Source organism: Paramormyrops kingsleyae, chromosome 8 (assembly GCF_048594095.1).
Source record: "Paramormyrops kingsleyae isolate MSU_618 chromosome 8, PKINGS_0.4, whole genome shotgun sequence".
Taxonomy (NCBI): Eukaryota; Metazoa; Chordata; class Actinopteri; order Osteoglossiformes; family Mormyridae; genus Paramormyrops; species Paramormyrops kingsleyae.
The window spans coordinates 27,799,316-27,824,914 of record NC_132804.1 but is presented as its reverse complement, the minus strand read 5'-3'; the positions used below and the strand labels follow the sequence as shown (position 1 = coordinate 27,824,914).

The 25,599-nt window shown below is 48.2% G+C and overlaps 1 protein-coding gene across 3 annotated transcripts in view; it reads left to right on the top strand.

Annotated features, from left to right (window-relative positions):
- The window catches only part of flnba (filamin B a), a 57,874-nt gene that overhangs the window by 15,904 nt on the left and 16,371 nt on the right, over positions 1-25,599 (top strand). For all 3 annotated transcript variants that reach the window (XM_023799535.2, XM_023799533.2, XM_023799536.2), the window contains exons 2-25: positions 6,094-6,342; positions 6,469-6,566; positions 6,961-7,108; positions 8,770-8,888; positions 9,282-9,356; positions 10,960-11,122; positions 11,440-11,640; positions 13,368-13,505; positions 13,712-13,838; positions 17,663-17,799; positions 17,941-18,134; positions 18,593-18,706; positions 18,996-19,139; positions 19,681-19,804; positions 19,964-20,124; positions 20,329-20,419; positions 20,558-20,727; positions 21,028-21,145; positions 21,949-22,211; positions 22,664-23,261; positions 24,347-24,520; positions 24,618-24,780; positions 24,891-25,051; positions 25,235-25,402. In XM_023799535.2, the coding sequence (XP_023655303.1) occupies positions 6,094-6,342; positions 6,469-6,566; positions 6,961-7,108; positions 8,770-8,888; positions 9,282-9,356; positions 10,960-11,122; positions 11,440-11,640; positions 13,368-13,505; positions 13,712-13,838; positions 17,663-17,799; positions 17,941-18,134; positions 18,593-18,706; positions 18,996-19,139; positions 19,681-19,804; positions 19,964-20,124; positions 20,329-20,419; positions 20,558-20,727; positions 21,028-21,145; positions 21,949-22,211; positions 22,664-23,261; positions 24,347-24,520; positions 24,618-24,780; positions 24,891-25,051; positions 25,235-25,402 (4,098 nt within the window). The remainder of the gene's footprint in view (positions 1-6,093; positions 6,343-6,468; positions 6,567-6,960; positions 7,109-8,769; positions 8,889-9,281; positions 9,357-10,959; positions 11,123-11,439; positions 11,641-13,367; positions 13,506-13,711; positions 13,839-17,662; positions 17,800-17,940; positions 18,135-18,592; positions 18,707-18,995; positions 19,140-19,680; positions 19,805-19,963; positions 20,125-20,328; positions 20,420-20,557; positions 20,728-21,027; positions 21,146-21,948; positions 22,212-22,663; positions 23,262-24,346; positions 24,521-24,617; positions 24,781-24,890; positions 25,052-25,234; positions 25,403-25,599) is intronic.

The following is a 25,599-nucleotide window of genomic DNA, read 5'->3' as shown; positions in this document are numbered from 1 at the left end:
GGTCACTTTTGATTCTCGATCGGCATGTCGCTGATTGCCGGCGAGTCGCTCGATTGTGGCGGCGTTTGTGGCGGCATTCGTGACGCCGTGCCTGTGACCCCCGTCCCACCCCGCCGTGTGTCCTCAGTTCACTTGTGGTCTCTCGATCTCTGGAATGGATGCATGGGAGCATGTGCTAATTATACTAGAATCCTGCCACAACTATATAACAAGAGCTTGTAAAGAATATGGGAGCGTAGTGCAGCGTAGTGCAGTCACGGCCTACCCTGACTTCTGAAACTCCACTTTAATGATTATTCTCTCACGTTTTTAGGCTTAGCTAACCAATCTCCCTCAGCTGGGTCATCATATTCATCACCCCTCTGTCATTCCGTCCTCCCCCCCCCCCCCAACCTTTTTTTTAGATGGTCCGGTGGCCTTAAGCATGTATCATCCATGCAAGGCATTAGGGTTATTTTACAAACTCAAAATGAATTTTCCCAAAGTAAATCTGCATGAGTGCTTGGTAGCCCTCGACTGGCCCTCGACTTCGGAATTCCTGCTGACCGCGGTTCTCTAAGAGGCCAGTCGACTGAGATCTCATGGCTGTCAGTATGCTGTCTGTCAGGTTTTAAAATTATTTTTTTTTGGTCCCACATGTGTTCAGTCTCTAGTAGCAACCAGTTTTTTATTTGTTGGTGTCACTCAGTGGAGTTGAGGCGTTTTGTTTTGCAAGACGCATAGTATTGCCTATTGTCATGATTGCACACATGACCTAAACTATCAGATGAATGAGTTGAGTAATGTGTGACAGGATTGCAGAGCAGCTACCCTGTATTTTGTATCTTCGGTCACGGTCCATGGGTCGTATTTAACTCATGCTTCATGATTGACTCACACCCCACATCCAGAAGGCCTTTTAACCTTACAGCTTGGGTGTTTGTTCCAATGAAGAACGCTATGTGAAGAATTCTTCCAGTGAGAATCTGTTTAGTATTTCGGTCTAGACCAAAGCCTCATATCTGCTGCAGGGGGTCTGTTTGTGTGTTACATCAGCTGCAATTACGTTTCATCGGCCCACCTGTCCGCATGTGCATTCTCAGTTCTACCACCTGTGCTAATCACATTTTGGAGAACAAAGCATCGCAGTACTGCTGACCTCAACGCCCCGTGGCATTTTTTCTCAGCTCTACTCTCCCTGCAGTATGATTTTTAGGAATTGCAATTGTTTACTGATATTGAAACCACTGCCAGTTGGTCGGGTCGCATGGCTCCTCCTGCAGTGATAAGAATCATTTGTCTTGGAACGGCTCCTATTCTTGGTTTCGAGTATTGCTGGTATCTGTTTATTTCCATGGCAACTAAGTAAACAAACTCCAGAATTCACCCCCTGGTCATAGTCTTGTGCTAAATATGTAATTTATGAATGAGATCTCTGTTGTGAGCATGATTAATTTAAAGGGTATGTATTAGCCTGCCAGAGTTGATGGGAAATTGCATGTCACAGGTGGGTGGACATATGTGTGTATAGACTGCAAATGCATCCTTAAGACGGTAAAATTGGCTGTAATTATTTTTGTAATTGCTTCTTAATTTAAAATAACATGGATTTCTCCCTACTGTTCTCAAACTCCTCTTAAACTTATGGTTTTCTCTTGCATTGACTTAGACCTTTATTTCCCAACTGTTTTTGCTTATGTGGGAAATGTTTAAACTTCTTATCCTGTAATGAGTAAGAGCCTCTGCTATGGAGAGCAGAGTGTGTTACGAAAGGAGTTCCCAGCACGTGACTGTATTCGTAAGAGCGGATGTGTTGTCCTTACAGGGCCTGTACTGTTACTCTGCTGTTAGTTGTCTTTGGTGACTTCAGCAAGTAATACTTTGGTATGTCTGTGTTGGTAGAAAAGTTGTGGAGGTCCATCCTGAGTCAGAATAGGAATCGGTGTGTTTCACCGGGGACGCGTCTGAGGAATTTGTTCTGGTGCACGATGAGACACTTCGCAACCAACATATAACTAAGTAAAAATAGACACGTACATAAAATAAAATGATATAAAATTACAGAAGGCAGTGACTGCGCTCTGGAGTTTTCTTTTGTTAATGCACATTTGATTTTTCTGTTTACTTAAGGTATATAACGGTGATCATTTTGGTTACTTATAATCATGATATTAAATTTTCATACCGTTTCATCTCTAGTAGTTTAATCATAATATTGAAGATGCCCTTACAGCTACAGTCTTTCAGCTTTGCAATAGGCTGCTGCATGTAACTGGATGTCACCTGACAGATGAGGAAACCTTCCACACTTGCTTACCTTTCCGCTCGGACAGCTGTGAGCCCGAGTTTCGGAATGACGTCCGGGGAAGAATGCTTTTGTTTTCTCCCGTAGCTGGGTCTCGGCGAAACCGCGTGGCAGAAATAAAGGCCGTAAATCTGCACAGAAATGTTTTGTCGAAAGCCACAGATGCTCCTCTCTTCCATTTCAGTTTGTCCCTCGTTCAGTGAGGCTGCTGGTGACACAAGTTCTGTCCCTCCAGCCTCAAAGACAGCTATACCACCATAATTGTGAGCAGATTAGGAAACTGCTTACAATTATAACCTGAAATTCCTTTTTAATTACTCATTTCAAATAGTCTTTCTATAATTAAGTTCTGGGAATCCTGCTTCTTCAGACAGTTCTGGTCCTGTTATTCTTGTCTTCAGACAATTAAACAAAAGATTACAGATGAAGTCTAACTTAATAGTTGCATTGCACTGGCAATAGAGCTGAGTAAGCAGTTTGGTCTGATTTTTAAAGCCGTATTCATTATTACATTATGTATTCATTTATATCTCTGTGGCATCCCCTCTAGGGTACACCTCAGCCTATTGCCATATGCGGCCCGGGATCGGCTCTGGCCCCCTGCAACATTAACCAGTATGAGTGGTTAGAAGATGAATGGAAACAGAGTCATGTAGGTGGGAGCTGAACCTGTGTGATTTACATTTGAGAAAGCAGGTCAGACAGTCTCTGGAGCAACTGGGGGTTAAGGGCCTCACTCAAGAGTCCAACGGTGACATCATTCTACCGACTCTAGGATTTGAACTGGTGACCTTCCGATCTCAGTCAGCGTCCTAACCCACTAAACTACACACTGTCCCCGATGGATTTGCCCAACCTACACCCGGGTCCTTCAGCACACCTCCGGTTGAGGTGTCCACTGGGGAGGTGATGACTCCTCGCCAGGATAATTCTCTCTGATACTCTGACACATCACCACTGGTTCCTGTTGAGCTCCAGCTGGAGTCCTGTGAGCTCGCAGCTGGCCTGAGGGCCCCTCTTCTCCCTCTCCTCCCTTCTGGGGGGGAGGAACACCTCCCTTCCTGGGGAGGGACTTCCCTTGCAGAGCTCTAGGACAGCACAGGTGGCCGGCCTCCTTCTGGCACGGCACGACTGTCATCCACTAAAGTGACACAAATGAGATTCCGTCTCCAAACATAGAGCTTTATCTTCATTGCCAGTTTGATTTCAAGCTTCAAGAACTTTATTGGCCGTGTGCAACAGGTGCTTTGGAATGCTGAGGCCACACACTGCTGCTAAGAGACTAAAGATGGGACGACACATCCGGCTCTTTCTGTTGTGCACTCTGCCCAAAAACAAACATAACTAAAATACACGCCTGGATGAAGTTTCTCTTACTGGGTGCACTCTTGCCCGATTTAATGCTGGGTTCTTAAATATTTTGAACCAGTAGCTATAATATAACTGTTGGTGTTTCAGTCCAGTGCACTAACGACGGGAATTACCTCCTGCATGCCAGGGGCTCGAACTCCCTCTCCTCCACTCTCTGGCCCCAGCCGGTGGCCTTGAACAATGGGCTGCCATGGCAACAGCCCCGGCACAGACAATGGCCCCCAGAGAGGCCTTGCGGATTTGTGAGGCAGCCTTGCGGCGTAACGCGGGTGCCTTTCACTTCCACGCGGGAGCGATTGTTGATGGATCTCCTAATTGGAGCTGTTCTGCCCTGGGTGTTGTCCTGTTAAAATTACAGTCATGTAGTTAAGGTGCTTTGGATGTCTATGTTTAGAATGTCTTATCTGGGTTTATGAAGTTATTTATTTACTTAGCAGAAGCTAAGTGACATGCATTAGAGAAAGCAGGGTCAGATGGTCCCTGCAGCAATTGGGGCTTAAGGGCCTTGCTCAAGGGCCCAGTGGTGAAATCACTCTACTGGGCAGTCGATTTGAACCAGCGACCTTCCGATCACATGCAGTTCTAACACACTGAGCCTTGCACACTTCCCCATTATCAATTGATGACTGCATTCCAAAGGCCCATCAGTTTAGGGAATTTCCGGAATACATTCCTCATTCATACAGTGCTTCTTGGAGATGGTTCTGGTTCCAGATGTCAGATGCACTTATGTACCTGGTTCTTCCAGTGATTGTGTGTGTGGATTAGGTTCATATTACTTTGTGGGGACCAAATGTTTATCGTATCCCCACAAAGATCTGTGATTGCAATCAAAACAGTAAAAATGCCTCAAGTCTTATATTTTGTTTGGTTACTCATGATTAAGGTTAGGGCTGGGTAGGGGTTAAGGTAATCATGTTATGATTAGAGTTTTCCCCATAGAAATGAATGGAGAGTCCCCACAAAGGTATAATTACAAACCTGTGTGTGTGTGTTTAAGAGAGAGAGTGTGAGTGAGAGAATACTGCATAATAGAGATATAAGATTCACTTATTATTATTATTTGATTTTATTTTTTTGCATCAGTGGCATTCAGTGCTCTGGTATAAAAGTTCACAGTGCGATTGCTCCGAATATAAAAGCTGTGTGCCAGATGCAGTTTGGGGTGACCTCAGGATGCATCATTTCTAACATCTTTGCATTGGTAAACTTATATTTGGATTGATGCCCCCTCTCTAAACTGCACCCCAATAGGGTTGTATCGTTAGTAGTTACTTTAACGTATCGGATCGTTGCCCGCGCATTGAGATGTTTATCGCGTCGGCCCACCGCATGGCAATGCTTTGTCTTCGTAAAAAAGTGCATCAGGGACGTGTGGATGGCTGACCCACTCCCCTTTCCGCACTCATGTCACAGCCTGTGTTTCTTTTCTTGCCGGTAGCCTCCCGTATATTTCCTCCCACTGGCCCTGGTCTCGCTGCCCCCCCTGGCCCCCGCCCCGGCCCCCGCCCCACGGGGTAGGGCCACTTTGTATTTGGGCCAAAGTTCAGCCATGCAGGTCATTGTGCAATGATCGCTTGCAGGATGTTTGCGGAAGATGACTGATTAGCGCCGTACAAAGCAGGAGGGTGGAGCCCCAGCACGCCCTCGAGCGGGATGGGAGGGTGGGGCAGGGGTGTGAGAGGAAGTGGAAGGGAAGGCGGGGAAGGAATGCTGGAACGCCGCGGCGTCTGCAGGAGCTGACATTCCTGTTGTGGTTCAGCGTGAAACTGGATCGCTGCTCCTCTTTCATAACGCGGAGGTTCTGAGCGCGTTCGTGCTGTGCAGACGCGGGGGACGCGGTCGCGTTTATGGCCTGACCGCCTCGGGATGTCGTGCTGGGATCCACTCCGCCTTCCCAAAGTCAGACACAGCAGGAGGCCAGGAAACACGAGGTGTGACTTTACATAATGCGAACCGTGTGGGACCATGACGTAAGGGACATGCTAGCGATTAATCGGGCCGACCTGCGAGGCCTTTGAAGGTTTTGAAGCACCATTACTATACTTTGAGTCGGAGTGAAATACTCTGTTATACTCTTTCTCTTGTAATACTCAATTCAGTTCTTTATTGTTGTCATTGTATAGGCCAGCACACCTTTCTCTTACAGTATATATTGTCACAAACAGTTATCAAAAAATAACTTAGCAATACACTCACACACTTATATATGCCATATGTTTTATAGTTTTTATAAACACTTTGATTGCATTATGTTTATAAGCATTTAAGTTGAAGTTATTTGTCATTTATGGAGGCTGCTACTAAATTCTGTTACGTTACCCACTTGCACAATGACAGATACACTTCTAGCAGCAAGGATTTTTATCTCAGTATTCTCTTCTAAAATGGAAAAAAGCACCGTTCATGATTCCCTCAATCCTTTCACCTGTCTGCAGACTCCAAGGCCATCGTGGATGGGAACCTGAAGCTGATCCTGGGGCTGATATGGACGCTGATCCTGCACTATTCCATCTCCATGCCCATGTGGGAGGATGAGGACGACGAGGACGCCAAAAAGCAGACCCCAAAGCAGCGGCTCCTGGGCTGGATCCAGAACAAGGTGCCCGATCTCCCCATCACCAACTTCAGCGAGGACTGGCGCGATGGCAAGGCCCTGGGTGCTCTGGTCGACAGCTGTGCACCGGGTGAGTTTCCCAGCCCTCTTGGATGCATCCTGAGGGTCGTTTTGCGGGCGGGGGAGGATTTCCTGTAGGTGTTTATCACTCCTGGCTTTTTGCCCGTGGATGAGCCTGCATGTGTGTCTCCCGCAGGCCTGTGTCCGGACTGGGAGGTGTGGGACACGGCCAAACCAGTGGACAACGCCAACGAGGCCATGCAGCTGGCGGACGATTGGCTGGGGATTCCCCAGGTAAGGTGCCACAGCAGTGTGAGGCGCACGGCCAGAATAGGGCACAGCCGACCACTACGGACCTGCACCCGACTTGCAATCATGCCCCTCTTTGGCACACTTGGATGTTCCAATTTCTCTTCATGTGGCAGATATCAATGCAGAATAGTGGGGCAGAAGAATAAAGGGGAAAAAAAAAAGAAAAGGAAAAACTGTTTATTGTCCGTCTGTTTGCTTAGAAGGAGGCTGCTGCCTTTCTGGACACAAATCTGACGCCCGGTTTTGTTTGAGCAAACAGAAAGGTGTGATGGCTTAGACGCGGCGGAGAGCAGAAGGGCGGCTCTGTTGGCAGCTGGGTGTTTTGGCTGTGGTGCCACGCCAGCCCCCCTGATTTGTCTACACCCCTGCGCTTTAGGTCATCACCCCAGAGGAGATCATCGACCCCGGCGTGGACGAGCAGTCGGTGATGACGTACCTGTCCCAGTTCCCCAAGGCCAAACTGAAGCCTGGGGCCCCCCTGAAGCCCAAACTAAACCCCAAGAAAGCTCGTGCCTACGGTCCAGGTACGGCCGCCTCGCCAAAACCCAGCCGCTTCGGTTCGGACGCTTACAGAACTGTTAAATTTAATGTAGGCTTGATACATTTCCTCCGAAAATTAGAAGCTTCACAGGAGAGTAATAAAAACGGTAGCATGAGGCCAGCAGCTGGCACAGGTCATAAGTACAGCGCCCCCCCCCCCCCCAGCTTCCTTAAAGGCACCACGTCTCACTGAGCACGGCGTTTATGGTTTCCAGCTTAAATGGGCCACCGAAGTCTTCGCTGTGGCCTTTGGAACGTATCAGCTGGCCTGATTTCCTTTCCCCACTGCTGTTCAAGGAGATATAGCTGCATCTCCCACATTTAGTTCCATCGTAACCAGGAATGTATACAGGGGCGGGGCCACAGGGTCATTGGCCCCAGCTGATTGGCCCCCCAGAGTGCCCGTAACCCTGTCACTCATCGAATTGAAACCTACCATTGCCTGATGATAAGGATGAATCTACATGAATTTTGGCCTCTCGGTTGCCCCCCTACTTAAAAATATGCTAGAATTGCTCTTAATTGCAAGCTTTAGTAAGGTTGGTCTTGAGGGCTTTGTTTGACCGGTGATGGAGGGGGAGTCTCTCTCCTTTATTGTCCGCTGAGCTTCCTATCTTGTTAAACCTCCTGTCTGGAGATGGCTTGGTGCTCCTTTCGCACGGCGTACACTGCACCTTCGACGTCCCTCAGAGCTGTTAGATTTAAGGCTGATGCCGTGTTTGTTTGGTGCTATCGGAGGCGAGCCTGGCGCGCTCTGCTTCCCAGAAGAGGACACCTGATGTTTCACATTGCATTTGTTCAGCAGACGCTGATTCAGTGCGAAGCTGAGATAGGTGTGTCAAGCCAGACCTTGGGACAGTTGGGGGTGAATGGCCTTGCTCAGGGGCCTCTCTCAGGTTTCTCACACACTTCATGCTTATATTCAGAATTCCCCTCCAGCGCTGACCCTTGGATTCAAACCAGCAACCTTCTGATCACAAGCACAGGGCCCAAATCCACTGAGCCACACACCATCCCCAGTAGGACTAGTTTGCTACTAAGCATGTCATGTCATGTCCTGTCATGGAGGGTTAAGGTTTTGAGCTATAATGCTGAGCTGGTTGGGGGGGGGGGGGTTGTGTATCCTGGGGGTGTGTTCACTGTGTTCTGGAAGGTTCAAGGGGTCAGTGTCAGGAAATGCCTGCACACCAACCACAACAATGGCGGAACCGCTGTCAGTAATCTGGAGATAAGCTCTGAAGCTTTGTGCGTCTTTGAATACCCCCCCACCCCCCCACCCCCGGTGTCAGAAAGATGCCTGCTCATGTTGCGTCCACATGCTGCCTGCCGTTGCCCTCTGCCAGATTGTGTTCATCTCTCCGAATGGAGGTCAGCACAGGCAGACTCACTTATTTATCCAGAGCAATGTACATTTTTGGGTAGCAGGGTCTGACAGCCATTGGGGGATGAAGACCTTGCTTAACAGTGACATCACTCTGCTGACCCAGGGAACTGAACCAGTGGCCTTCTGATCACAGGCCCAGCATCCAAACCCGCTGAGTGACACAAGGCCCCCAGAAATAGTCATGTGTGAGCCTGTTCTCCCCCCTTCCCTGGGACCTTTCCCATCTCTCATCGGTCTCCCTCCCCCCCCACTCCCCGGCAGGGATCGAGCCTGTTGGGAACAGGGTACTGCGCCCAGCAACGTTCACCGTGGACACCTACAGTGCCGGCCAGGGTCAGGTCACTGTGTACGTGGAGGACCCTGAGGGAACCAGAGAAGAGGTGGGCTCACTTACTTCGGGGCAGTTTGGACTGGCGTCAGGTCCCTGGGGGCTGATCTGATCCGTTCACATGTGGGAATAGGAATGGGGGTGTTATGGTGAGAATGGCGAGTTTTAGGGGATCGATCATTTGTGTTTTTTTTTTTTTGGGTAAATCCTATGAAGGTCTTTCATCCTCATGGCTGATTACACTTCATTCTGCGGTTATTTCGGTACTAAATCACTGAAATTGCCAGAAAATGTCAATTACTCTTACTTGCTGTTAAGTCGGAGGATTCACTCGAGTTGTACTGCAATTTAGTGTAATCCCTGAACGTCTCTGTTGTGTTTCACTGCGTATGTTATGTTTATTGTGGTTTTTTTGATTCAGGCAGATGATTTTTGTGGTTCCCAGGTGAAAGCTATTCCCAACGAAGGCAAGAAGACCTTCCTTGTGACCTATGTTCCTAAAGTAATGGGCCCTCACAAGGTAGCGTGATCCTGCCACTTGGAATATACCAGTAATATGTACTAAAGAGCGGATGTTAAATGAAAACATAGTATACATTTACATGCTTTTATGACACGTTGCTTTTTCACAGTGGTGCTTTTGTAAACTCTCTTTCCTGGATATTTTTTCCATAACTCTGGATACAAGTTTATGTTTTTTACGTAAATTGAGAGCTGCAAGTGTAGCTATAGATGCATTTCTCTCAATTGAGTCACCAGATTTCAATCCAACAGAGAACCTATGAGATGTGGTGGAGCGGGAAATTCACATCCTAGAGGTGCAGCCGACAAATCAGCAGCAAATGCTTAATGCTCTCATGTCAACAGGGACCAAAGTCTCTGAGGAATGTTACAAGCACCTTGTTGAATCGATGCCACGAAGAATTAAGGAAGTTCTGAAAGCAAAAGGGGGTCCAAACCAGTCCTAGCAAGGTGTACCTAATAAAGTGGCCAGTGAGTGTATATATTGTGGAGCTGCTCTGGTGTAGTGTGTAGCTCAGTGGGTTAAACCCCTCTTTCTGTAATCAGAAGGTCACTGCTTCAAGCCCAGTCTTGGCACATCTACAGGTCCTTCAGCAAGATCCTTAATCCCCAGCTCCCAGGGTGTCACAACAGGTGGCTGCCCTTTGCGGCCAGTTTGCTCTCACCTGCAAAGCAAGTTTGGGGAGGCATAAATAAGATTTCCCCACAGTGACCTATAAAACCTCAATTATAAGTATCACCCCTATTGAAAATAAAATGCTAAAGCATGATTCAGTATTGCATTAATGGTTTTCCGGTACCTCAACAGAGAGCATTATACTAACAAGCAAACCACCGAAATGGTGAGGAAAGCTTCTGCAAACTGCCCCATAAGTGGAAGTGCAAGAAATGAATAAAAGCACAAATATTAGCTGACTTAGCCATTCCAAATGACCCGGCTGTCTGGGGAAAACAATGCAGTCATTTCTGAAAGCACCAACTGTATTTCTTTAATTGGAATTTAACATTTAGTACCAAACCATCACTGCGCACTGTTTCTTTAATAAAACATCTGTTATTCTTTTTGTGACCTATGGCAACAACTAAAGCAGTACTGCACTACATGGGCAAAGGTGTGTGGTCTCCCCTGTTAATTAAAGGAATTGTCTAATTACGCCACATCCATTGCTGATGCAGGTGTATAATTAGGCACAGAGTCGCACAATCTCCTGCAACAAACGTTAGCAGCATAATGGGTGGTTGTACAGAAGAGGTTAGTGACCTTCCATCATTGGCCCATCATTGTCTGCCATCTTTCACCATCTAGTCCAATAACTGGTTAACTGCTGGTGAACTGACAGTAGTGCTGAAACATCTGGGAGCAAGTCCAGTTGTGAAGGGTTTGGCCACACAAGCTCACAGGCAGTGACCTTATCACCCCACCTGAATGGCAGCAAATCCCACCATCGATGGTCCACCATCTAATGGGAATGAGATGTTGGAAATGCTGGTGTCCCCATACTTTCGGCCATATAGCCTTGTTTTGTGTGATGCTTTATGCGGCCAGTGTATCGCGCCTACGCGTTTCCTGACCCCTAGCTTCTGCACGTCCTGTCTTGTAGGTGACAGTGCTGTTTGCAGGACAGCAGATTCCCAAGAGTCCATTCGAGGTGAACGTGGACAAGGCCCTGGGAGATGCCAGCAAGGTTACTGCAAGGGGTCCTGGCCTGGAACCGTTGGGCAACGTTGCCAATAAGCCGACCTACTTTGAGATCTACACCGCAGGTCTGTGTCCCAAAGAAGAGGCTTACGCTTTCAAAACTTACGGTCCAACTATTTCCGAAAGCTTTGCGGTAAGGTCAACGCGCCAAGTTTCCGCTGCTATGGCTTAGTCATAGGGCAGTGCAAATAAGCGACCCCAGCATGAAGGGGTAAACATTCCCGTCCGTCTCGCAAAGCTAATGGTGTCCTTCCAATGACTGAAACTCGTGGTTGCCAAAAACACAGATTTTTATAGAAACATTCCCAGGGAGTTTGAAGATTAATTAATGCCGTTAACACCAGGTCTGTCGCTGAGATTGTGACCTTTCTCTCACTGATAGGGGCTGGCATCGGTGATGTCACCGCCTCTGTCAAGGACCCCCAGGGCAACATGAACACGGTGGAAACCATGCTGGAGGACAGGGGTGACAACATGTTCCGGTGCACCTACAAACCCGTCCAGGCCGGCCCGCATGCCATATCCGTCACCTTTGGGGGCATGGCCATCCCCAAGAGCCCTTTCACCGTCAACGTCGGTCCAGGTATTCTTTCCCTTTAGATACTTCTAGAAACATCCTGCTGGGAAAATCCCAAGAGACATTATTCCTAATGTGTTTCAGAACTAAGCCCTTTGTAGTGTCTAATTGTTTGAGTCGTGATAAATCTGTGTGACAGTTGTGGTTGCCGGGTGCTTGCCATGTGTAAGGTGCATAGTTTGTACCAATTAAGTCCTCCGCTGTTGCGGTGAGGCAGCGTAATAATGGGAAGACACAGCAGCGTATTAATGACTCCCATGCCTGCCCTCCGGAGGTGGTCTACATCTTCCAGGATCAGGAGAGATGACGCGCATCCTTACAATGGCAGCGAGCGTCATCCTCTATCGAGATCAGAACATCAATAGCACGTGCGGCGTCCCAACGGGGGGAGTCGCGGAACGAGAGAAGGAAAAACTAAACGGGGGTGGCTTTCCGCTCGAGAGCTCGGCGGGTGTTAATCTCACCCAGATGCAGTGGGTCTCATCTGCTGTCGCATAAACGGTTTATTCATTGGGTCGAGGGTGCAGAGAGCAGGCGGGACGGTAAACGTTTGTCCCGCATGCCAACGAACCATCACCAGCGTTAAAAACACTTTGCCATTGGGCTTGGCGTGCTCCTGTATCTCTGCTTCGTGTTTTTAATTAAACTCGTACAATAAGCCTTCACTTTGCATGTTAGACAGCGGTGCGTCTGCTTGAGGTGTGAAATGTTAAGAACAGGTAATGAGTGTTCTGCACCCCACATGCCCAGTGACTTAACATCGTGGACATGCTGACTTCACAGTGGGCTCGTAAAACGCCAAATTCCTGCTCTCTGAGGCTGCTTTTCCACACCGGACGGACGTTTATATAAAAAAAAAAAAAAAAACCTTTCAGCGTCACCTTTTAAACCGGGTTTCCGTAAATAAAAGCTGCTGTTAACGCAGAGCAGGTCTGCTGCAGGGGTCAGTTTTATTTAATCTAAGTATTTGACCCAGATGTAGTGTAGCGTGATCGTGCTTGCAGAGATTCACTCACCTTGTAGCCTTTCTCAGGTCAGTGATGAGCCAATGACGATAGCAGAACCTTTGTCTGACGTGATTCTGGCTTTAAAAGGAGCTTCCAACATCTAACTTTACCTTTAAAGTCGAGCGTATTTTGTCCTTTGTATACAATGTTTGTAAGGTATGTGTTTACTTTTTTTTTTTTTGCCAAAACACCGATGCCGTTGGTGTATAGGATGCCAGCCAGCCGCTCCATAAACATGCCGTTGACGGTGACCAGTCTTTCCAGTGCCGTGCTTGGCAGAATACTGGTTGCTGCCCTGGAACTTCATCCCGGTTTGCCAGTAAAAACGCAGACTGGGTTCTCGTCCCAGTCGGTGGTGCACTAGTGACTGGTACACTTTCCTAGGCTGGACAGGCTACAGTGCCCCCTCTTTTCGGGTCTAAGGGAAGCGCGTGCCCCCAGGCATGTGGGCCCACTGGGGCAACCGCCATCCGCTTTCACCGCCCAGCACATCTGATCTGCCCAGCACCCCTGGAGCATTTCTCAGGGGGTTAAGGGCCTTGCTCAGGGGCCCAGTGGAGAGGCGTAACCTGCTGAGCCGCACCCCCCCCAGCCCCCCCCCCCCCTGCTCACCCCAAGCTGATGCAACAGTTGTCAGTTGGCTCAGGTATCTTGCTTGGCTGGTTTTAGGACTCTTACTGTGGCAGCTTGTCTTAAGCCCCCCCCCCCCGCCCACCCCTTTTTCAGCTTCCAGCCCCAACGCCTGTCGTGCCACCGGTCGCGGGCTGCAGCCCAAGGGCGTCAGGGCGCACCAAGTGGCGGACTTCAGGGTGGACACCCGCAACGCCGGCAGCGGCGACCTAAAGGTCGTGGTCAAGGGGCCTAGTAAGTGACTCCCCGCTGCCACTCTTCTTGGGGGCTTTCTTGTTGGGGGTGGGACTGGTTAGGTAGGCTCAGGTGGGGGCTGCAGCTTGTTCTTCTGGTTGATTTAATGACCCCTTCTGGCTGCCGTCAGGAAGGTGTTTAGATAGGAGCCTGAGGGATGAGGGTGTTTCGTGTGATGTGTATTAACTTCTTCCCAAATCTGCCAGAGGGCTTAGATGAGCCTGTCAAGGAGACGGACAGTCTGGACGGGGTCCATGCCTTTGAGTATTACCCACTTGTGCCAGGCAAGTACGTGGTAGCCATCACATGGGCCAACCAGCACATTCCCAAGAGGTGAGTCGCCACTGTTCCCTTTTCCCACAATGCACCACTCACACACCAGCTTTATTTGAGTCTTTGTGTGGGTCTGCCATTTACGCCCCATAAATACCTATCATTTATGTTTGCTGTTAGCTAGTCGCTTACCAATTCATGGATTTGCGTGCAGGTTGTTCTTGTTTTAGGGTTGGTTCCCGCCCTCGCCCGTTGTTCCCGGGATAGGCTCTGGGCCCCCCGTGATCCCAGTGTGGATAAAGCGGGGATGGATGAATGATTTTAAAAGCTTATTTGTTTTTGGTAACATGTTACTTCAAGCAGTCATCATAATACATTATAGACACCTTCATAATGCATTATAATGGTCAATATAAGCCATTATGTTGTCTTATTAAGGTATTTATAGTGCATTGTAGAGGAGAACTTCTTAGAGTATTCATAATGCATAATATGAATACTGTGCTATATGCCTTTTTATAAATAGTTATAGCCATGTTAATACCTTCATAATGCTTTATGAATACATCTATAATCTATTTATGAATACATCTATTACTTATTTAAAGTATTACCGTGTATTTTCATTCTCTCAAGTTTCAACATTTTATTGTGATGTGTTTGGAGGAACGCGGTGAAGTTCTTGTGCCACAGTTACATGGAGGGGGGCAATAGAGCAAAGAGCAGCATGATATAGGACAGACAGCAGTACAGTGCAGTGCAGTACAGGACAGACAGCAGTGCAGTACAGGACAGACAGCAGTGCAGTACAGGACAGACAGCAGTGCAGTACAGGACAGACAGCAGTGCAGTACAGGACAGACAGCAGTGCAGTACAGGACAGACTGCAGTGCAGTGCAGTACAGTACAGGACAGTCAGCAGTACAGTGCAGTACAGGACAGACAGCAGTACAGACAGCAGTACAGTGCAGTACAGGACAGTCAGCATTACAGTGCAGTACAGGACAGACAGCAGTACAGTGGAGTACAGGACAGACAGCAGTGCAGTACAGTGGAGTACAGGACAGACAGCAGAGCAGTACAGTGGAGTACAGGACAGACAGCAGTACAGACAGCAGGACAGTGCAGTACAGGACAGACAGCAGTACAGTGCAGTACAGGACAGACAGCAGTACAGTGCAGTACAGGACAGACAGCAGTACAGACAGCAGAACAGTGCAGTACAGGACAGACAGCAGTACAGACAGCAGTACAGTGCAGTACAGGACAGTCAGCATTACAGTGCAGTACAGGACAGACAGCAGTACAGTGGAGTACAGGACAGACAGCAGTGCAGTACAGTGGAGTACAGGACAGACAGCAGAGCAGTACAGTGGAGTACAGGACAGACAGCAGTACAGACAGCAGGACAGTGCAGTACAGGACAGACAGCAGTACAGTGCAGTACAGGACAGACAGCAGTACAGTGCAGTACAGGACAGACAGCAGTACAGACAGCAGAACAGTGCAGTACAGGACAGACAGCAGAACAGTGGAGTACAGGACAGACAGCAGTACAGTGGAGTACAGGACAGACAGCAGTACAGTGGAGTACAGGACAGACAGCAGTACAGGACAGACAGCAGTACAGTGGAGTTCAGGACAGACAGCAGTACAGTGGAGTACAGGACAGACAGCAGGACAGTGCAGTACAGGACAGACAGCAGTACAGTGGAGAAGAGGACAGACAGCAGTACAGACAGCAGGACAGTGCAGTACAGGACAGACAGCAGTACAGACAGCAGGACAGTGCAGTACAGGACAGACAGCAGTACAGACAGCAGGACAGTGCAGTACAGGACAGAGAACAGCGCAAGACAAAGAGTCCGATAAAATGATAAGTAATAAATAGGATACAATAACTTATTAGAATGTCGCTGCGAGTGTTAAAAGGGGATCCTAGACCTTGTGCATGTAGGTGTGCCAGAATGGTAGCAGGAAGGGTGGGAAAGGAAGAGCCTCCGGGTGTACTGGGGGGGTGTATGCATTACATCATTTACTCCTGGGGGCGGGGGCCCCGAAGGGCTGCACCAGAGAGGAGAGGTCAGCAGACAAGCTTGGGAGTGTTGCGTGTTGGTGCCGTCGATGGTCTTGATCTATGTACGGCAGATTTCTCACGCTGTGACGCCACAACGCTAGCCTGAACGCGTCAGTTTTTGTTACCTGTTTGCATTGGAGAGGGCATGCGGGCGGTTGTTTTACGGTGCCAGAACCCGTCTCGCGGGCGTCCTGTTCCCAGAGATGGATGCATTTTTAGAATCCCTCTGCTGCTAAGTAAGGGGTTCCTTGTTTGTCTCCTACCTCTGAATCCTTGGTAAACAGGCTGGCAGCGCGCCAGGTGTGATTAACCCAGGGACGTGGTGTATTTGTGCCCGGGCGCGACTGTTGCCATGGTGCCCGCTTTGTGGCACTGCTTGGGGTCAGTGCTGACCTCATCGCTGTGCTGCTGTCACCGCTCATCATCTGCTCATTTATTCATCGCTCCAGGGAAACGAGCACAAAGAACTACCAGGAGCTGTGGAGCACGTTCATCTGTCAAACTCTAGTTCGTGGGAGCTGCTCATGGCTCGTGCAGCATTTCCCACACAAACCGAGCCGTGAGGGCCAAAGTATCTAAATCATCTCAAAAAGCACAAAACATAATAAAACTCCTGACCTTTTATAGTTAAGTCTGTGTCATAATGCCTTTTGTTATAACTTACACTCATTGTGATAACAATTAATTAGCTGCTATAACTTCCATAGGTACCTTTCCACATTAACTGTGCTTTCACTTGGGCTGCTTTTAAAAAAAATAATAATAATAATAAAACAAAAATTCAAGCTTGCTTCTTCGGTGGCTAGAGCATTTTGGGAGTTGAGGCCCTTGCTCAAGGGCCAAATGGTGAAATCCGACCGTGGGATTAGAACCAATGACCTTCCTCTGAGGTACACACCAGCAGCATTTGTAAGGTCAGAGGGAAGCTGTATGTTGGCCCTGTGAAGCCTGCTAGCCTTTTGGATGTACGATAGCCGGTTAGCCTTGGCACTGTCTCTGCAGTGTCCTCCCACGCGAGGAGCTCGTCTGCCGCAACCGTCTTGCTTTTATCTGTTTTGTGCTCCGGGTACCAGCTGGCAGATTCCCTTAACTGTCTCTAAACGCTCCACTTTTTGTGTTTAGTGCTAATTCTGGCAGTCAACAATACACGCAACACCCATGCAGTGATGCACATTAAACTGCGGCCAAAGTGTTAGATCTACAAAGACTGCAGTGGATTGTTGCCAGATGGGTATGATGAACTGCTGAAGTGTACTGGTTAGGGGAGAATGTCAAAAGTACTGGTGAAATTGTGCAAGCTGGTAGATGAAAAGTGAAATAAGGAAATAAGTGTTGTGTAACTGGTGTGCTCCCCACCACAGAGTTGCAATGCAATACTTTTTTATTTGTATTTATTTATTTATTTATTTATTTATTTAAAATAATTCAGTCTGGGACTGGGTTAGGAGCGTTGGCAGTATAGGTGGTACAAAGGACCAGGTGTGTTGTTTCTGGGGCCTGATTCAAAAAGTCACTTTGGGGTCCTACTGTCCTGCCCTCAGATGTTTTAAAAACTGAATAGATAGCTGGTGATTTGAGTCGGAATATCATAGCTAGCTGGTCGACAAAATGTGCTGCTTCAGCATATCTAAAAAAGGAGCGTGTTTATTTAATATTAACTGCAGTGGCTGTTTGTGGCCAACAGGGGGACCCACGTAAATGCATAGCTCGAGTGGTGGCAAACACCAGCTCTAATGACACATGTTAGTATAGAATGGCAGCAGCTGGGGGTGTCTGATCCTCCCCATTGATTTTCATTTTCTTGCAGCCCATTTGAAGTCCATGTGGGTCCTGATGCTGGTCCGCAGAAGATCCGAGCCTGGGGGCCAGGTCTGGAAGGTGGCATTGTGGGCAAGTCGGCTGATTTTGTGGTGGAGTCTGTGGGCACAGACGTTGGCGTGCTTGGTGAGTCATGGCCGCCCCCCCACTCACCCGTACTGGCAGAGCTCTTTAATTGAGGGTGAAGCGCCTCTTCAGAGGGAAGACCAAAGTGACCGGCGGAGGGCCGTGCTCACTGTCTTTGCCTCTCTGTGGCCGGAATCGCAGGCTTTGCTATCGAGGGCCCTTCGCAGGCGAAGATCGAGTGCGAGGACCAGAATGACGGCTCGTGCGACGTGAAGTACTGGCCCACAGAGCTGGGCGAGTATGCCGTGCACGTGATGTGTGACGACGAGGACATCGAGGACAGCCCCTTCATGGCCCTCATTGGCCCCAACAGTGACGGCTGGACTCCCCACAGGGTGAGAACTGCGGCCCTCATCAGCCTTGTCGACCTGAGTGTGGGAGTCCGAGCCCCTAAAGATCCACTTTAAAAATCACCTACGTAGGTCTTACTGGTCCTTCAAACCGTTGGCCATTAGAGTCTGCAGTGAGTTACCCAGTGACGCTTGTGGGAGGCCTGAACTACTTAGGCACAATCACAGCACATTCATTTGTTCGCTGCAAAACACTGTTTATTTCTGAGCTGTTACCATGGAATTCTGTGGAATTCTTCTTTATTTTTATAGTCTATTAACAGTAAATTAATTTTTATTGTCTGTTAATGTCTAAATGTCTATTTTACAGTCTAATTATGTGTTTTGTGCTGCTTTACACGTGCATTATCCTTTGGCATTAATACAGTCTCTGTTTGTGCTGGTATGTTTTCTTAATGTGGTACTGGTTCTTGTGTGAGCTGCATCTTCTGCGTGTTCTTCAGGTGAAAGCCTATGGTCCTGGCCTGGAGAAGACTGGCTGTGTCATTAATAAAGTGGCAGAGTTCACAGTGGACGCTAAAGACTGTGGGAGAGCACCGCTGAACATCTTTGCTCAGGTGAGGCTGACTCCTCTCTTGGGTCCTGTTTTCACTAGGAGAGAAAGACAAATCTGTCAAGGGGGTGTGGACTTGAGCAGCAAAATGACATCATTCGACAGATGGAGAGGCAACGGTCTCCTTCCTACCTTCCTTCCTACCTTCCTTACTTCCTTTCTTATTTCCTTCCTAACTTCCTTCCTTCCTAGAATCCCATGATCTTATTCCATGTCAGTCTTGGCCCTCGGTTTCGTAACGGGTCTCTGAAGTGTCCTATCTTTGCCGAACGCCCTCCCTCCCTGCCCTGTAGGATTCTGAGGGCTCCCCCATCGACGTGAAGGTGAAGAACATGGGGGATGACAGGTACGCCTGCTGCTACACGCCCGTCACCGCCACGAAGCACACGGTGGCTGTGGCCTGGGGCGGAGTCTGCGTGCCCAACAGCCCCTTCAGGGTAAGTCGACTAAATGGGGTAAAGTGGGATAGTTCTATAGATGTGTGGCTAACTAGGGTTTCTGAACAAGCGCTCATCAGCCAATCAGATTGTCAGTTCTCAATGGGTTCGCACCAGTGAACCGTGCTTCTGGTGACTTGCTGGCTTCCCTCCATTTTTGATGATCTGAGAGACGACAAAGAGCGAAAATCCCTTAGAGCGATTTCAAATTCTGACGCTCGAAAGGCATCGCAAGGCGAAGTAGCCAATGATTGGTTGACAATGAAAAAAATCATTTGTCACGTTTTTTTCACATCAGTTGACACTTGGTAGAGTGCAGCTGGGGGGAAAACTCAAAGTCCACAGCAAGTGATAAGATCAAAGTAATAGGAAACAAGTAGAACATATAAAAAGGAGTAATAATACAAAAAAATGGAGTAATAATAAATATTGTGCGATTTAAATAAGAAATAAGTACAAGTGTGTTAAAGGCTGTGATTCAGGTCACGGTGACAGCTACAGAAATGATCCATGCCTAAGATGATGGGTTAATGTGCTGCAGGTGAATATCGGGAAGGGAAGTCACCCCAACAAGGTGAAGGTGTTTGGGCCGGGGGTGGAGAGGTCAGGCCTCAAAGCCAATGAGCCCACACACTTCACCGTGGACTGCACCGAGGCTGGAGAAGGTAACCTGCGCCTCTGTCTCTGCTCCTGGGATCTGAGGTCCTTCTCCTGTCTGTCTCAGTACATTGCTGACAAGGATGGACTGAACGCCCGTTAAATGCGGCTGACAGAAACAATATAGAGACGTAACGTGCAAATAATGTAATGTTTTTTTTACCCAGGGGATGTCAGCGTAGGCATCAAATGTGATGCCAATGTTATCAGTAACAAGGAGGAGGACATTGACTTTGACATCATCCCCAACGCGAACGACACGATCACCGTGAAGTTCACACCACCAGGAGCTGGACGATTCACCATCAAAGTGCTTTTCGCCGGACAGGTGGGTCTTTCCCGTCATAATACCAGAATGAGTAGGATGGAACCAAGGCCTAAGCAGAAGTCGTATACCACGTTTAATGTTGTCGTGATGCACTTCTTGGCTTGCATCTGAAATGTTTCATTCTTTAAATGCTGTGTGATATGGAGAGGCAGGAAGCCTGGGACTCTATAACCTACTGTCGCTGCCATTCTCTCCTATCTGTAGGAAGTCCCGCTCAGTCCTTTCCGGGTGAAAGTTGAGCCGTCGCATGACGCCTCTAAGGTGAAGGTGGATGGACCCGGCCTTGCTCGTACAGGTGACATCCCCCTCTCTCTGCTGCTTTGATTAAAACAGACTTAAGATGGACTCAAGTCAAGTCAAATGTATCCCTTCCCAGTTTCTCGTTGTCAAGCTGCAGTGGCCAGATATTTAGAACTTCTCCCTCCCGGAACAGGTGTAGAGTGTGGGAAGCCCACGCACTTTACGGTCTACACCAAAGGGGCGGGCAAAGCTCCCCTGGATGTCCAGTTCGCCGGCGCTGCCAGAGGGAAACCCGTCCGGGACTTCGAGATCATCGACAACTACGATTACTCCCAAACTGTCAAGTACACGCCAGTCCAGCAGGTAGGGCAGGATGTAACTATGGAATCCAGGCTCTGGTTGTGCCTTGCTTTGATTAGTGTCTTTCGAAGCTCAGACATCCTGTTCTCAACCAGAAAATGCAGTGTTATGCGTTTCCTGTGCATGTAGTCAAACAAATGTGTAAAATAAACAAAAGTAGCTGGAGGGATGCAGTTCCAGCCTGACGGAGTTGATTTGAGTTAATTGTTTCTGCTCTCGGGGGCAAAAAGCCCCACCCCCCCAAGGAAATTAGTCTGCCACCATGGATAACGGAATGTTTTTGGTTTATGTGTTTGTCTCCAGGGGGAGTTGGGCATTGCAGTTACGTTTGGAGGTGACCCCATTCCCAAGAGCCCTTTCACTGTAGGGGTAGCAGCTCCACTGGATCTCGGCAAGATTCAAGTGAATGACCTGGAGAGCAGTAAGTGGTCTGCATCGCTGGGTCTGTGCCAGGCTGCCCCCTCTAGGCACTGCGCATTTTATTACGTTTTATTTATTTAACAGTCACTCCTATCCAAAGCCACATACATTTTTTGAGGATGCAAGGTCAGCTAGTCCATGGGGGCTAAGGGCCTTGCTCAAGGGCCCAGTGATGAAATCATTCTGCCGGTCCTGGGATTTAAATATGCAGCCTTCCAAGTACAGACCCAGAGCCCGGACCCATGGAGCCACACACCACCTTCCAAATACATTTATAAACAGCTGCTGTCTTCACAATCACAATGGGTGTTTAAAAATTTTTTTTTTTTACTTTTCTCTCGTGAAATTTATGACACAGCACAGAAATATGGAGCTGTACAATTCCATCATTTCCCTCTCTTTCACCACAGATTTTCCCCCGTTATAAAATTGGTATTTTTGATAAAGCTGTGAATCGTGCTTTTGTGTGTGTGTGTGTGTGTGTGTGTGTGTGTGTGTGTGTGTGTGTGTGTGTGTGATTATTACAATGTAAGAACCAGATTTCCCCACAATTTGATAAAAGCGTGTACGTTTTTTTTAATACCATGTGGGGACTTTTTTTCAGTCCCCACAAGGGGAAACTCAGTTTTCTAAAAATGTGACTGCAATAAAAAAAACTAAAAATGCCAAAAGTCTTGTATTTTGTTGGGTTACTCATGGTTAGGGTTAGGGCTGGTAGGGGTTAAAATTGTCATACTTAGGATTAAGGGTATAGAAAACTCAAAGATATGAGTACAGAACTCTGTGTCCATGTTTGTGCGTTAGGGGTGCAGGTTGACCAGGACCAGCAGTTTGCAGTCAACACCAAGGGGGCTGGTGGTCTGGGCAAGCTGGACGTGAAGATCAGCAGCCCGTCTAACAAGGCCGTGCCCTGCATGGTGGAGCCACTGCCGGGGAAAGAGAGCAGCTTGGTGAAGTACATCCCCAAGGAGGAAGGCGTCTACGCCGTGGATGTCAGCTATGACGGCAGCCCTGTGCCAGGCAGCCCCTTCCCTGTGGAGGCCTCGCTGCCCCCAGACCCCAGCAAGGTAGATGAAGCTCAATCCCGGACTGCACTGTCAGATGAAAAGGGTGCAGCCCTGGTACAGTTTTATTCCTCAATGTACAAACAACATTAATGTATCCCCAATGGTACAAAAGTGTTCCTCAGAGTCCATTTCTGTACCTTAAAAGATACATTCACCTACAGCTAAAGTCCAGTTGGCAGACCCTTGAGGGTACAGCCCCAGTGATAAGTCACTGTATCCTCAAAGGTACAGAATGGTACTTTGTTTCTGGCAGTGTTGGAGTTTTTTTTTTGATGAGAGTTTTGTTTGGATAATTAGTAACATCACCAGATGATCGAGGTAGCTTATCGTTAGGGGAGGATAACTTGGAAACCTGTAGGCCAACTTAGCTCTTTGGTACCTAAAGAACCTAAGCAAATGTTGCGTTTGGTCAGGTTCTGGATCAGAAACTAAACCTTTTCTATTTCCATCAGGTAAAAGCCTATGGTCCAGGTCTGAAGGGTGGTCTGGTGGGAAAACCAGCAGAGTTCACGATTGACACAAAAGGTGCGGGCACTGGCGGACTGGGACTCACCGTGGAGGGTCCCACCGAGGCCAAGATGGAGTGCTCAGACAATGGCGACGGCACCTGCTCCGTGTCCTACCTTCCCACCGAGCCCGGGGAGTACCTGGTGAACATCCTCTTTCAGGAGGTCCAGATCCCTGGCTCACCATTCCATGCAGATATCCAGATGCCCTTTGACCCCACTCGGGTGGTGGCCACCGGACCTGGACTTCTGCGAGGGAAGGTGGGTGAGACCAGCACTGTGAACGTGGATTGTTCGAAGGCCGGGCCTGGTGTGCTCACTATGGAGGCGACGTCCGACTCTGGCTCCGTGGCTAAGACCAACGTGCTGGACAACAAAGATGGCACCTACACTGTCACATACGTGCCCCTCACTGCTGGCATGTATACCCTTCTGCTTAAATACGGAGGCAAGACTGTGCCCAACTTCCCCGCTGTGGTTCAGGTGGATCCGGCTGTTGATACCAGCAAGGTGAAAGTGTTTGGACCAGGGGTGGAAGGAACCGGTATGTCCTTTAAAATACTGACTTCTTTTGGCTGCTTATTCACTCGAAATCTTTGTATATGAGGCTTTATTCATTTAAATTTGCAGTTTTTCATTTTGTGACTCTGAAACCAATATGAATTACTTACAATGGTAAATCTTATTTATTTTTTTCATGAAGGATGGGCTTAACTGATATTAAAGCTAGACCTCCATAAAATCTTCTTGCAATTTTGACAGTACGTCCCATACTTCTACAGTAGGTGAATTGAGAGAACTGAAGTGATTTTCTTCATTAGAATGGCAGTAATGATTAGTGATGTAGGCCCTGTGATGGAATCACGGGATTGAGGCATGAAAATGGTATTTACTTAGGAATGTGTAATTGTGTGTGATGTTGTGTTGACATTATAAAATTGTCCGGAGTGTTAACTACGCTCACAGTATACTTAGTCAGATACTTTTTAATAGTCAAATCTGGCCAAATGATTTCAGGGATGTTACCATTAGACTTGTTTCCACTGCAGGAACTTGGGGCAGTTACCAAATTGCTCAATCGTTTACAGGAACAGCCCCTTAATCAGCCCTTTCAGCCTTTTTTGGCTCCATTGTGGTGCAAGAACCAGTGATGCACAGATCCATTCAGTGACCTGAACTCTGCCTGATGCTTTTATTCAACCCGACCACAACTCGAACCCCTAATATTAATAGATACAAAATGATGCCCAACCCTCTTAAATCTTAGTTTACCTGACTTGGATATCCCAGGACAGTTTTAATAAGCTGCCAGACCAAATAAATTACACATCATACTCTGAAAAGAAAGTTTGGGATTTTGGCTCCTAAAAGGTTAATTTTTTTGGTCGGCGGCTTATAAAAACTTTAACATTTGAAATGGATCAAAATAAATCCCCAAAAAAATGAAATTAGGAAAAAACAAAACGGAATTTGAGAAAAATCTAATGGAATTCATAGGAGCCTCCTGATGTTTTGCTTATGACCTTGAGGGGGTAATAAAGGCTGGTTTTGTGATTTTTACTGGATCTGTGGATGTTGCTACGATTTGGTAGAAATTTGAGGGTTTGGTACTTGTGTTCCCCCCCCCAGGAGTGTTCCGGGAAGCCACCACCAGCTTCACCGTGGACGCCCGTCCCCTGACCAAAGCTGGCGGAGACCACATCAAGGCCCTGGTCCAGAGCCCTTCAGGTGCTGCCGCTGACTGCCTGGTGACCGACAACTCTGACGGGACGTATGGAGTGGAATACACACCGTTTGAGAATGGTATGACAGGGGAGGAGCTTTAAAACCCGAAACGCATGATGAATGCTCTCTGTTGTTCGTGCACGATTGACCGTGCTCGTGCATCTCACCATGACAGGCGTGCACAGAGTTGAGGTGCTCTACGATAAGACCGCCGTTCCAAAGAGCCCCTTCCGAGTGGATGTGACGGAGGGCTGTGACCCCACCCGTGTGATTGCCAAGGGCCCCGGGCTCCAGGAGGCCCTGACAGAGAAATCCAACAACTTCTCCATTATCACCAGGTGAAGTTGCCTGATGGTACTGTTGTGTTGAATTGTGGAATGAGTTAGCTGCTGGCAAGTGGATATGATTAAGTAGGCTTTCTCACATATAAGATTTACGTTTCTTGAAGGGGGGCTGGCATTGGTGGCTTGGGCATCACTGTGGAAGGACCATCAGAATCCAAGATGTCCTGCAAGGATAACAAGGATGGAAGCTGCAATGTGGAATACACCCCTTATGTTCCCGGGCTGTATGATGTCAACATTACGTACGGAGGAAACCACATTCCAGGTAGGCTATAGACATTGGCATATTGCCAAAACCACTACACATGAGGTTAAAGAAGGTAAGTATGAATATGAGGTTGAGTTTAGATGTCGTTTTGAGGTGAATGACCAGCTTCTTGGTTATGTATTGGGTGTAAGCAGGTGTTGGGAGTCGCCTCACCTTGGTGCTGATGCTCTTGTTCTGTAGGAAGTCCCTTCAAGGTACCAGCAAAAGATGTTGTGAACCCCAGCAAGGTGAAGGTCTCTGGTCCGGGTGTGGGCTCCGCAGTCCGAGCCAAGATCCCACAGTCCTTCACTGTTGACTGCAGCAAGGCTGGCGTGGCGCCCCTCTCCGTGGCAGTAATGGCACCCAAAGGTGGGTCTGGCAACACCGGCCCGCTTTTATGTTTAGTGGTTCGTGAACTGTGCAGTTAACCATGCTATCACTTGACTGCAATCTAACAGACATGGTCGTTAAGAATTGTGACTTAAACCGGTGTAACCTGTCCCCCCCCCATAATGGCATGTCACATGTCATCCGATCCTGTGAAATGGACGTCCATGAATGCGATT